Source organism: Chelonoidis abingdonii, chromosome 7 (assembly GCF_003597395.2).
Source record: "Chelonoidis abingdonii isolate Lonesome George chromosome 7, CheloAbing_2.0, whole genome shotgun sequence".
Classification (NCBI taxonomy): domain Eukaryota; kingdom Metazoa; phylum Chordata; order Testudines; family Testudinidae; genus Chelonoidis; species Chelonoidis abingdonii.
The window spans coordinates 56,152,970-56,166,289 of NC_133775.1; the positions used below are offsets into that span (position 1 = coordinate 56,152,970).

The 13,320-nt window shown below is 44.5% G+C and overlaps 1 protein-coding gene across 3 annotated transcripts in view; it reads left to right on the plus strand.

Moving 5' to 3' along the window:
• The first annotated feature begins 502 nt into the window (after positions 1-502).
• Positions 503-13,320, plus strand: part of RGS8 (regulator of G protein signaling 8) — a 32,864-nt gene continuing 20,046 nt past the window's right edge. For 2 of the 3 annotated variants that reach the window (XM_032779477.2, XM_032779478.2), the window contains exons 1-2: positions 503-680; positions 8,936-8,994. In XM_032779477.2, the coding sequence (XP_032635368.1) occupies positions 573-680; positions 8,936-8,994 (167 nt within the window). In that variant the 5' untranslated portion in view covers positions 503-572. Of the gene's footprint in view, positions 681-8,425; positions 8,509-8,935; positions 8,995-13,320 lie in introns of those variants that run through there. The other variant, XM_032779479.2, reaches the window with a different exon arrangement.

Below are 13,320 nucleotides of genomic sequence, written 5' to 3' on the forward strand. Positions count from 1 at the left end.
GGGCGAGTAGCCCTAACCGATCCCCTGTTCTTCAGCTGTGCACAGGCTTTCTGTTTGTTTTATCTCCAGCAGCATGTGAATCTAGAAGTATGAGCACAACCACCCACTGTTTCCTATAACAACAGTCTCTATTTCTCACCTCTAGCACAGCCCTTTCCTTCCCAGGTTAATAAACCGAAAAACAGGTAGGTCCTAACCCTCCTTTCTTCCCGTCCTCCAGTGATCTCCTGGGAATCATTCTCCCCTCCCCTCTCCCACCACCGTATGCAGAAACAAGTGAATTCTGGGGAGTGAGCCTTAGGCAGCAGCCAGTGCACTGGAATAATGAGAGCTAGATAGGCTGTGCCATCCTGCACAAGTCTCTGTGTGTCTCTATCCACTGTGTGTGTATGCATCTGCGAGAGCGTCCTCTCTCTCTTCTCCCCCTTCTCTCTCCTTCATAACCCCCTCCTCCTTCCACCAGCTCTTGTTCTTTTCATGAGATGCAGAACTAGGAAGCTAGGAGAGTAGCACAGTGCTGCAGTTATTCTAGAGATAACTGTGGTCAGGCTGGCTGCCCTTCACGCTCCCCAATGTACCAGGAGGTGGCAGACCCTGTCATTCAGGGCCTCAACGAGCCATGCCCGTCAAGTACCTGCCAAAACCACGTAGCCACCACCATGCTGACAGCTACAAGACAGGTAAGACCTAGGAGTTCATTATTATGTAGGAAAGCTTCCGGGAAAGGCCTCTGTGTGACAGGGCTACAGGCCTCTTGGTTCTCAGCTCAGATGTAATCTCCTTGGTGTTGACTTTTTCTTTATTCCAGCACCAATTCCTGTGGTGAACAATGGGCCTGCAAAGGGGTGGGAGAGAGATCCGCTTTGACTGTCACCCCAATTAATGTCACCATACTGCTTCTGTTGGTATGTTAATCTTTCTGTGGCCTCTTATGAATGGCCTAAAAAGTCTAGACACTGTTTCCAATTAGCGATTGCAGCAAGAGCTGTGTATTCCCTCCGATTAGCCCCCCTCCACGCCTCTCCAAACCTTGTCAGGGCCCATACTAGAAGCTGGGACTCTGGTTCTAGAGGTAATATTTGTTTCAAGTGGAGTAGCTGTGGTCTTTTTACACTGCTAGAACAACAATAATTTATCCTGGTAGCTATAGTTACGAGGTCTTCACTATATTTTTAGTTTCATTCATTTTTTTTTTTACAAGGATGGATCATACTCTGCATCCAAGTTATTCATGCCATTGTGACTAATACCAGTGATTAACACCACTGCTCAGTTAATTAAAAATAAAACTAATTTGAGTGAAAGGAGAATGTGTCGGAGGTGACAGAACTATGCCAAGCGCTTGATGTAAACGTGCAAGTGGTAAGAGAGTTTGGGGTGGGGAGCAGGCGAGAGCTAGTCCAGCAGGGCTGTCTTTACCCTCCATACTGGCTGTTGGTTAACTACTACTCATGGTGCACTCTGTTGTAATAATTTCCATATTTTTGTTTTATGTTCAGTGCTTGGGGTGAAATCTGGTAAATTAGAATGGTCGTGAAATAAGAGGGGCCAGTAGCACTGAAGTCTACACAAGCTTCTCAATATGGCTTCCCATCAATTCACCTCACTTCTGACCCATATTAATCGTGTTATTCTAGTGCCAGGTGCCCACACAGCTTTACTAATGCACCTCAGTTCTGACCAATATGAATCCTGCTGTTTTGGTACTGAAACCCCACGCCCCTTCCTCACTGCACCATACCACCTCTCTGCAGCATGCTTTTTTTTCCACCACAAGGCCTCTCCTACACAGAAACCGATAACATTGGTTTATAGTCAGTGGGAATAGCCTGGGCAGTTACTCTGAAAGCTTTCTACACAATGCTGTGGGTGCTTAATCATTAGGGCTGGAACAATGCATGCGAATCCTGAAAATCACAGCTCTGCCAGTGTACCTCAGTCCAGATCTATGATACTCCCACTATTCCAGTTCAGCCTCCTGAGCAGAGAATTGAGTTGAATGGTGTGGTATTTTTTATGAGGAAAAAGATCTCCTGGAGAACATGGTGAGCCCATCTAGCACATTTCATTTATGTCCTATTCCAGGTTTGAACAGAGATCTCCCCAGATGAAACATGGCACATTAAGATCCCGATCTAGCAAAGCACTTAAGTATGTGCTTAAATTGAATAATGGGAGTCGCTCATTAAAGTTAAGCATGTGCTTAAATCCTTTGCTGGATTGGGAGCTAGTCTGCTGTACCACCTTGCACCTCTGAGGAGTGGCCAACAGCCCTAACCACTCTATAGATGTGGCTTGTGTGTCCTGTGGGTGATGGGTCTGATAAGAGCATGCGGACATAGCTGCCATCCCTATTAAATGGATTTCTAATTGCACATCACTTGGGCCTGTAATGGGACGTAACTGCAACCTCCAGGTGTCAGCCTGAACATGGGTATTTGGTGAACCTGTTAGTTTATAATGTGTTCAGTGTAATTATACCCTTCTCTTGGAAACTTCAGGTCAGTTACAGACAAGTCAAGGAGACTGTTAAGTACCAAGTTAACTGCAGTGTCCAGCAAACCCCACTCTCTGATGTGTATCTGATGTCACAGCACATGTACAAATGTGCAGAATTTTTTGCTTCTGCTCCCTCATCTAGTAGGCTCTATCACATATAATTTGTACTTATAACTTGTACATTTCCAGCAAGGGTCTGTCAGAGTTTCCACGGTAAACCCCATTTTACAGGGGTTCATGCCAGTTGCAGTTTAGATACTGCCATATTGACATCAGCAGCATCAGTGAGGCTGAAAGCTGGGAGGACTCCAAGATGACACTGAACAGACCTATGTCAGGATAAATATTTTCAGCATCTCTGCTCCACACATACCAGCATCTTCTCCAAAATGCGCACACACGTGCACAGACGCGTGTGTGTGTGTGTGTGTACAGACATCACATTTAAGGGGAATCTCAGCAGCTCCATCCCAATGCAAATGCCATTACCACTCAGGGAGCCTAACTTGCTCCCTTGCTGTTGATTTTTCATTCTGGCTGCCTGGAGGAATCAGTGAGACTGAATCCTGAGCACACAGGCTGTGGTCAGAAGCCATCTAGCAGTTAGAAGGATTTGTTCTGCTGCATCAATCACAGCATGATGCCAGAGACAGTCCAGGAGATGCTTTTGTCATTGACACAGGGTAAGAATTTAAATAGCTGGCAGTCTCATGCTGAATACAGAAAGACAAATCTATGGATCATATTTTAAGTATCGCATATTTGTATTTTTAACATAGTCTTTAATTTTCATGGAATTCTGTAGCCCTGTGCTCTCCTACCTTCCTTCCCAACACAGGATGAGCCCCGATGCTTTCTTACCACACTTACCCAGTATGCGGTCCCAATGTCTGTCCTGCCTTCCCCAGCGCAATACCTGAGCTTCACGCTCTCTCCTAGTCTAAAGGGAGTAGAAGCATCACAAAGCTTCAAACTAGAGCCTCAGATGTTTTCTGATCATGTTAGTATTGTTGTGAGCTGGGTTAAACCTTGTTGTTATGGATTAGGTGAAAGTGCTGCCTTTCATTCAGAACAAAAATAAAGAAGTGTCTGAAAAAACAGACGTAGCACCAAGAATACAGGCACATGGGAAAGCTTAAGGAGAAGCAGAACCACACGGCCCTAAGGTTTTTTTAATGCAGGGGCTACGGCTTGGACTGGCACAATGTTTTTTGTTGCGTGTGAGAGAGCAGGGGCAGGGAGAGACAGAAGTGGCCGGAAAGCTAAGCAGACAGTAACAGCAGCACTGGTAATGTGGTCATATGAGAAATCTAAGAGACAAGGCTTTTTTGGGGTGCAGAGTGCTGGCTGGAAAAGGCAGGTTTGGAACAGCAAGCAAAGAAACTCTCCTACTGTTTGATTCCTGCTCTGTTCAGGGACTTTATGTATAATCTTAATAATATAATAATAATATAGAATGGTATAACAATAAACAGGGCTTTATGTATAATCTTTGTAAATAAACAAAATTGCACCAAAGAAAATACCTGGTGCTATCATCAGTTTCTCCTCCTAGTGAAAACAGGCTTCGGGGCCCCAAACTTTGGCTACCACCAGTCAAAAATATAGATCCCACCTGGTGGATTTCTCACAAGGCCCTTCTCACATATTATAAATCACCTTTTTATTTAGTGTTGTAATTCACTGTTCTGGAAACAGGAGGGTTAATTTCAGGCTGCAAGAGCGTGACCTTTGCTGCAATCCCAATGTGCTTCACTGTAACCCCAAAACAACATGGCACTATCTGAACAGAGATCTCTAGGAGGACTTCTCATATTAGACATCAGATACTGAGAGTGATTGTAATGTTTAACACTAGAGATGTTCCTTGGGATCTAATTCTGAACTGTGTTCAGAACCACTCCAGAAGAGAGATTAAAGAGTGCACTAAACTATGTTTGCAGTCCCTTGATCCTGGGCCCACCCAGGTGCCAATTTGATTCCTGGGTATGTTTGAACAGCCTTATGTGGGAGGTGGGGGCCAGAGGAGCCATTATGGCATCTCTGCACCACCCAAGGTCCCCACTTAGAGTGGGAGAATCCCCCTGTGGCCAATTCAGATGGTTTTAGGACAGTGATACAAAGCTGAAAATGGCAAGGCACTGAGTGAGAAGAGAGTGGCAAGGAGGCATAATAGGGAGCAAATGATGGGAAGAGAGAGAAAAGGAGGAAGAAAAGGTTGAGACAGCAGGAAAGAGAGACGAAGAAGGGAAAGCAAAATAAACAGGAGAGGCAGAGAAAAGGAAAAAAAGTCAAAGCAAACATATCCAAACAGTGACCTAGATTCAGAGGTGAGTCAAAATAAGAGTTTCTAAGAGAGTCTAAACTGATGTAACTTATCACTTCTGGCTACTCAACAACAAAATTACACCAATTTAGACTTCCTCAGGGTATGTCTGTTCCAGAGCTTCAGCTCCAGGTCAAAACTATTTGTTCCTTTTAACCTGACCTCTATCCAAGCACAAAGCTCTCAGTTGTACATTGCTCATGGCAGAAGTCAGCTTAGGACTCATGGCTGCAGCTTCACCTAGTTAGGCTGAATAGTGTGCAGCTAGCCCCAGTGAGGCAGCAGAGCAGTGCTGCGATACAACAATCAATGCAACTTAGTCCTCCAGTGCAAGTCCTCCGGCTCTTGGGAGCTCTTCCCAAAGAGATCAAAGAGGCAACAAAGACTAATTAAAATTTAATCATGAGGGACTTCAGCTCTCTGGGTATAAGTTGGTCAAATGTCACTGTGGAACAAGGGTTATGGAAGCAATTTCTTGGCATCTTGAAAAAGTGCTTCTTGGAACAACGAGCTGTAGAGCACAGAAAAGGAAAAGCTACTTGCCACTTATTCCTAAACAATGCAGGGGACAGAGGAGTAATTATTCACTAGATAATAACGCCTACAGTCTAATTACGCTTAACATCCTCAGGGGAGGGATTGTACAAAAATGTAGTATGGTGACACTACACTTTAGAAAGGGAGTTTTCAATAACATAAGCAAGCTAACTGAGAAGACCTTAAAATTAGAAGTGAGGTGAGGAATTTAAAATCTTTAGAATCAACAGGGAGGTTACTTAACCATACCGTAACAGAGACAAACAAAGGCCTATGGACCCTTAAGAAAAAAAAAAAATCGTATGGACATGCACACATACTTCCAAACTGGAAGGGGGGAAAAAACATGTTTAAGTGACTAGGTGCAAGAGATTATTTGAGTCAAATAATGGACTGTAGCCCAAGTGAAGAAGTTCATTAACCCAGGAATACCTTCCAAAATGACTGTCAATGCCATCCCTTCCCTGTCTATGATTGGACCAGATGATATCCTTGAGGCCTTCTGTGATACCTCTGAGCAGAGTACTACTCTGTCCTTGCTCAGTGGGAGGAGGAAGCAGGGAGAGGCACAAGTTACATATCAGGCCCTGAGTGAGGATGCTGCCACTGACTACAAGACCATCAAAGCTGCAGTCCTGGGCCAGCTAGCGGTTTCAGAAACAAAGGCTGCTGTTCTGTAGGAAGCACGTTTCCTCACGACTGTGACCATTCACTTTCACTTGGCAGCTCAGTGGCTCAAGCAAGAGTCTGGGACAACAGGAGAAGCAATGGACATAGTTGTTCTAGAAGAGTTTTCACATAGCAGGGCAAGCCAAAGGCATGCTGAGGGGATGACAGCCAGTTGTATGTTCATAACCATAAATTTGGGGGATGTTGTCAGCTTGCCGTGGGCAAAACATTAGTGACATAAAGGAACCAGGGAGACATTTGAGTTTACAGAAGGTGCAGAGGGACCTGAAGGAAAGAGCTTGATGGTAGAGATTAGATTATTGATCCAAGAAATTACCTTCTGTCCTGTCCAGTGATCTTTGTGTCTATAGAGTCTTCCTGATAAATGTGTGGTATTGAGATGAGGTTATGTTTTGTGTATTTGCTGTTAGGTCATGAGGAAATTGCTGTAAAAGATTTCTTAAAGAGATTTAAAATGCTGGATGGTATTCAAATTTAATATTTAAATGGCTGTTTTATTAAAAGCTTTTAAATAGAAGCCAGCATAGTATGTCTGCTAAAATAAAAACACAAGGGCCATTGTAGAAGGAATTTGCTATAAACCCTTCTCTTACCTCACAAAGGCTTTCTAAAATATTACACTGCAAAATATAATTCTCTTTATCTTCAATTTAATTACATTTGCCATGGCGCATCTATCAACTCAGCACACTTAGTTTATTCCCGATTAACTCAACCCTGTCCCAGGAAAGTAATGGAGAGAAATATCAGTCTCCACGGTTATTCCGGGGCTGCCCAATAACCCACTTTGCCCCAAGAAATAGATGCATTAACCAACCCTAATCTGGAGAATCAATAAGGCAAATTATAGGCTTGATTCTCCACTCTGTTACACTGTTGATGTCAATGGACTTCACTGATGTAAAACCTAATGAAATAGAGGGAAGACTCACACCATAATCTCCAGATTCACTATACATCCAGGACTGGTGGCTCAGAGATTTGGTTTGATTCAGATCAAAGCAAAGTCAAAAAGTCTGGATGCTGGAGCTGAACTTTCCAAAATGGGTCTTTTTGTTGGCCTAGAAGTTGTGTTGAAGAGCCCTCAAGATCTGGCTTTTTTGTTATTGCAAAAATAACACATCTCATGACATTGCAATAGCTCTGACAGAAGTAGGAAGAAGCACAGAATAGTGAAAATGACTCACTGAAAGTTCCCTGAGCTCTTTGCAACTTTTTTTTCAATTTGGTTTGGATTTGGGCAAAGGCTCATGCTGGTTCTTATCTAGTTTAAACAAATTCACTCACCTTATCAACACCATTCACACACTATGAGCCTCAGTCTCTCACACTGGATGACAAAAGTCCTATGTCAGCCCCCATGTTTGTTCAGTTTCTGGCTCCTGACAAACTGAGGCCTGATCAGTCAGCCTGGAGTATTGTGTCCCTATCTGAGAACAGATAAATCTCTTTCCTGAGAACTCCAGGTTATAAAGGAATAATTCCAAGATGAAAAGCTAGTACTGCTCTTACATTTGCTTCAATAATTTTTGTATCAGTCATAAATCTTTTCTCAGTAGATACTGCCCATATAACCACATGTGGTCTCAGGATATGCTTCAAGCTGGGGCCACAAAGAACACAAAAGCCAGAAGTCTTTACTAAAGAAAGAGGGGCTGGTGAGGCTTTAGAATGAATACCAGTTCCAGACAGTGGTGGGAGGGAGCAGTAGAACAGTGGTAACTGTATGTTTGTGTGGCCAAGGGAGACATTTTGCATCTTTTCTGAGAATATTGGTTAGGATCTGTATTAAAGGGCTGGCATGTGATATAGAAGGAAGTGGGATAAGAACAGGTCGTCATAGCCTCACAGAAGTTAGAGAGGCAAAAAGACCTGTTAAGTCGCCTCACATAAGATTTTAAAAAGTGACTTAGGAGGACACGTGCCACTGAGTTTCAAGTCACTTTGTTGCTTTTGAAAATGTTTCCCCTTGTCTATCCCTCTGCCAGTTCAGGCCTGAGGGCACGAGGATGGCAGAGCCCATAGGTCTGTATATGCAGAGAGAGGGGAATTTGGATATGTAACAAAGAAAGAGGTGAGAGAAGATAGAAAGTGAGACACTGGTGGCTCTGTGTGGGAGGGCAGGGAATTTGGGTTGTTAGTAAAAGTCAAGTGAGAAGTGGTATGAGAGAATGTGAGATAACAGCAGGTCTTCATGGGATAGAGAGGAAATTCACATCTGTAATCTGTCAGGGGGGATTTTTTACTGGCTCTGCATTTATCACATTACATCCAATAAGGAGCTTTTCTTGCCTCTTAATAGATCTGATTTGGTTCTGATGACAACAGGACTCTTTAATTATACTCTCCAGCACCTTTTCTGTCAGCAGCTGTCTGTGGAAAGAGCTCTGTGACCTATGATCTGAAAGCAATAACCTATCCCAATTTCAGAGGAGTTTTTTTTTACAACAATGCAGGTTGATGCTTTATTCCAACTTAATTAGGGTAACAACAGAGAATGTTTGCAGGGGAATCCCATCTGAATTCTCCCTGTGAACATTTCTCATATACAGAATATGCCAAGCGGTGGATTATTTTAATGTAATAGAAGCTAAGGGATTTGTGATCAGGTTAACAAGGAGGAGGAGGATAAAGGATGCAACAAAGTGTTTTGATCAGGTGGGCAATTCTGAAATCCCACCAATGAGATGTGTGAGCCGGCTCTGCAGTGTTAGTGTAGCCAAGCCTCAGTCTGCTGGATTAGGCTGCTTTAGTGTTTACTGGATGTGACACAGATAGGAGAGCTGCTGTCAGCTGTGCTGCTGCTCGGAGAAAGTGGGGAGAGGGAGGTGTGTCTGAGTGTGACTTTCTGCCTCTTAAGAGACTGCTCTATTCTCTCCGTAGAGCCTCTCCGATCACACAGTTGGCAAAGATCCACAGGCCGTGAGGACAGGTCAAAGGCAGTGAGTATCTTTTCTCTGTCTCTGTCTATCTGTCTGTCTGGAATGCCTTATCTATGTTCAATTCATCTGGCTTTCTACGTATATTGATGGATGTTCTTAATCTCTTGCAGTCTCTTTGAAAATCTCTGCTCTTCCTTTTTAAACCTCAGTATTATTAGTTTTCTCCCCTGGGATGACTTCATTGTGCTTGTCCTGGGATGACTCTACGTCATCTTGCTGAAGTTGGGTGCCACGATCAGAACAAACTCCCCCTCCTCTGCCCCCAAATAGCATCCTCAAAAGATGCGCCGGAAGATGCTGGCAATTCCTCTCTGCACTGGAGTTCTATTATAGGGCAGGAAAAGAGATGGGGTGCGTGGTGAGAGTGTGGGGGAAAGATCCATGGATGGATTCCTACTGGGACCAGTTTCACAGAGTCACAGATTGGATTTATCAAGGTGTAACCAATTGGCTGTACCTGCAGCAGACAGAATTACTGGTGGGTTTAAAAGACTGGGGAAGAGACAGATCACTAGAGCCTCAGGTTTGTCCTCCTTAGCAATCTTGGGTCACTGCAGCAATGAAGAGAGAAATACGTTGGTCAGAGAAAAGTTCACCAGTAATCAGCTGTGGCATCAGCAGGAAGGGTGGCTGTGATAGAAGGAAGGGAACTTTGTGGATGATGGCGAGGGACAGTGGAGATGGAGTGGAACTATCATAAATCAGGAGTCCAGAAGAGTGCAGAGCATTTTTGTGGTAGAACTCAAGTGCATGAATGTGTGGGGTTGTGTGGGAGAGGAACACCAGCAGCTGCCCAGCCCTACCCTCAATGACCAATGCCAGCATGGCAATGGGGAAGAAAAATCCTGGCTACTGGAATCCAGGAGATCACGTGCTTTGGTTTCACATGCGAGTGAGGTTGTGTTAATAAGGAAATTCAAAGGCGCTTAGGGAATTATAGGGATTGGTTTCAGCTAAAATACAGTGGAAGGCAGACGGTCAGGGTGGGGATTAAGGAAATGCACTCACTGGCATGTAATGCAATCCCTGCTCCATTAGTTTAGTGGGGAAGAGGCTTTGTACATTTTTAACATAATCAGGTCTTAAAATGGATGCTGCATTTGGCCACAGTAGCCAGGGCTGGCTCCAGGCACCAGCAAAGGAAGCAGGTGCTTGGAGTGGCCAATGGAAAGGGGCGGCACGTCTGGGTCTTTGGTGGCAATTCGGCGGTGGGTCCCTTGGTGCCTCTCGGAGTGAAGGACCCGCTGCCAAATTGCCGCCAAAGAATGAAGCGGCGTGGTAGAGCTGCCGCTGAAGTGCTGCTGATTGCGGCTTTATCTTTTTTTTTTTCCTGCTTCACCGCTTGGGGCGGCAAAAAAGCTGGAGCCTGCCCTGGCAGTAGCCTTGGGAATTCCTCAGGCCCAAAGAAGGTGGGCACTCAGGGCTGGCGCAACGCATTAGCGAACTAGGCGGTCACCTAAGGCACTAACATTTGGGGGGCAGTGACCGCAGCAGCCAGATTTTCGGCTGCCCCAGTTGGCGGCGGTATTTCGGGGGAGGGACCTTCCGCCGCCTCTGTTGGGGGTGGTATTTCGAGGGAGGGACCTTCCACTGCCTAGGGCACCAAAAAAGCTGGCGGCGCTCCTGTGGGGATCCCCCTCCTCCCCAGACAATCTCCTCTCTCTTCTGCTCCTTTGTCTTCTGCTTGGGTGCCTTCTTTGGGTAAGAGGATAGGGAAGTTATCAGGTGCTTCTCCTCTGCCATGATCACTAGGAAGCAATTATATGGTGTGCACCAGGGAGACAGTATCTACCTGTTCTGTGTCCCGTCAGCTTCCTGTCTGGTGGAACCTGGCCTTTCTCCCTGGAATGAGATTCAGTCACAAGGCAGAGGAAAAAGCTGACCCTGTGCCAAAGGTCCATTTCCTCAGTTCTTTTCTCCTTCTCCTCAGCCATTCACAGACTGCACAGGCTCCAAGAGTCCAAATGGTTAGCTGCATCAGGAATTATGCTTTTATATTGTGTGTGAATGTTTGAGCCTGTGGTGGTTAAAGAACCAGCCCCTACAGAAGCATGAAGTCCTCATGTTATTTTATTTACAGGTTAGTTGCAGTGCCAGCTTTTCCATGATGCCTGGTCAGTAACATCAACCATGACGTGGATGGATGACAGGGGCAAGAAGTAGTTTGACCTTAGCCAGTTCAGTCCTGTGCTGAGCCCATTGAGCAAAGACTACCAATTGTGTTGAATGACATGTGCTGTTATGTCAACTCCTGCCACTCAGTGGTGAGCTGAGACCACTAAATTCACTTCACTTAGACCTGAAGCTGGACTTGAACCTTGGTTCTTGGGATTAAAGGAGAGGTGGAAATTCCTGCTATGACCAACCCTCAACTCTGAATGGTTTTCACTGAAAATCCAACATTCCCTCCTTTTACAGAGGATTTTTTGATTTTAAGGGAGAGGACATGAAACAGTAAATCCCTCCTCCCCGCAGCACTGACCGCCCTACAAGCCAGCCAATTAAAGGGTTAACTGTAACTGGATGCCTGCATGGATGCCTTACTGATTCCATGGAGGTAACTGAAAAGAAATGATCCATTCTTCACCCCTTCCCACCCTGTTACCCTCTCCCTTGTCTGATAAGCTTTAAAACTCATTCCAATGTACCGCTTCCCTTTCTGCCCTTCCTTTGCCTCTCCATTTCCTATAGATTCCATTTCCTTGCTTCCCCTCCCATGTCCTTCCTTGGAAGTCAAAACCTTAGGCTCAATATTCCATCAGAAATGAGATCCTCCTTTTGCAGCAGCATCTCTGCCTTTCATGTACTGTTATTCTCTGCTGCAGTCCCTTGATCTCAAACATCAGAGAAATTTAACCAGCATTGCAGTAATGCGTGTCACACCTCTGCTGAGCAATTCATGAGCCTTTCACAGAGTCTGCTGGAACAGGCATTGCAGGAAGGATGAAGGTTGGGGGTATCTGGTGAAAAAACCATAAAAAAGCTCATAGATTAGACTCAACAAGAGGGTCTGAATGAAATAGCATCGGAGTCCTTAACATAGTTGAGTGATGGCATTTTACAGGGAATGTTTCTGCATCAACGTTTAAAGTCCTTGTGGAATTTTGTCTTGAGATCTTTGGTCACATGTCCATGTTTTGATGTCGTCCAACAACGCCTGTAACTAAGGATCTCAATATTTTGCAATAGCTAATGCTACCAGCTGTCCATATTATGCCAGGGAGATAAGCATTGCATTCAATTAATATTAATTTGCTCTAAAACTCTATTAAAACATGCATAATAGGAATTATCTGAGAGTGATAAAGAAGGAAAAAAAGTAGGCACGATGCAAATTGGCTCTGGGACTAGCACCAATGTATTCAGAAAAAATATTATATATGGAATGGAAGAATGTTGTGCTTCCCTCTGCAGTCACGGAAAGCTTTATCAATCTGTTTTGCAGAAGAGTTAAAAAAAGAGGGTCTTTCCAGGTCAGGGTTGGGTCTAGTAGTGGAAGATTGTGGGCTGAATTATTGAATTCTCCAATTCTCATCCGCAGAAGAAGGTGCTCTTATTCGGTGCTGAGAGAATCCATTAGCCAAGATGATTTTCAGGTTGGAGAGGGGAGTAATGGATTATGGATTTCTTGCTCTTTCAAACCCTGTTGTAAAACTATTAACCAATATTTATTTGTTTGAGAAGGGACAGTGCCAAAATAATACTGTTCCTGTACAGTGGCAATTGCTCTCACCTTCCTGTTTGATGCCTCTGCACCCAAGTTTTCCCAGTCAGATTGTTATGTAATAATTGTGTGCTGTGCACGTGTCTCCTACCACATTGGATGGATGGTAATGGTTACGAGGTGAGAAGGGGTGAAATCTGTGGAACATGTTTTAGAGAGCAAATGATAGAGTGAATCCTTGCACAGATAAATCAGTAGTGGATGAAATGTATCTCTAGTCCACTAGTCCTGGTCACACTGAATTTACAGATTCCATCCAGAATCCTGCCAGGCCTTTATGATTCTGTATTAGAGGGTCACTTGCAGAGCCCACCTGCTCCCTCTGATGCTTTATGCCCCCCTAATTGCACGTGCTCATGGTATTTGTGCCATCCTTGCACTGGTGAAAAATGGTGACTGATTTCTGGCACAACTGCCCAGTTCCCTCTTCTATCATCCTGAGAAGAGCACCACAAGAAACCATTCCCAGCCTGTGGCCTTTCACATCGATTCACCATTCTGACCTCCTACTGATTTGTGAGCTACAAAGCAAGGGCTTTAATTACTGGAGACTCTGTTCTGATATTTTAGGCCTATCTGCCCAAACAAAAAACCATCCTAGA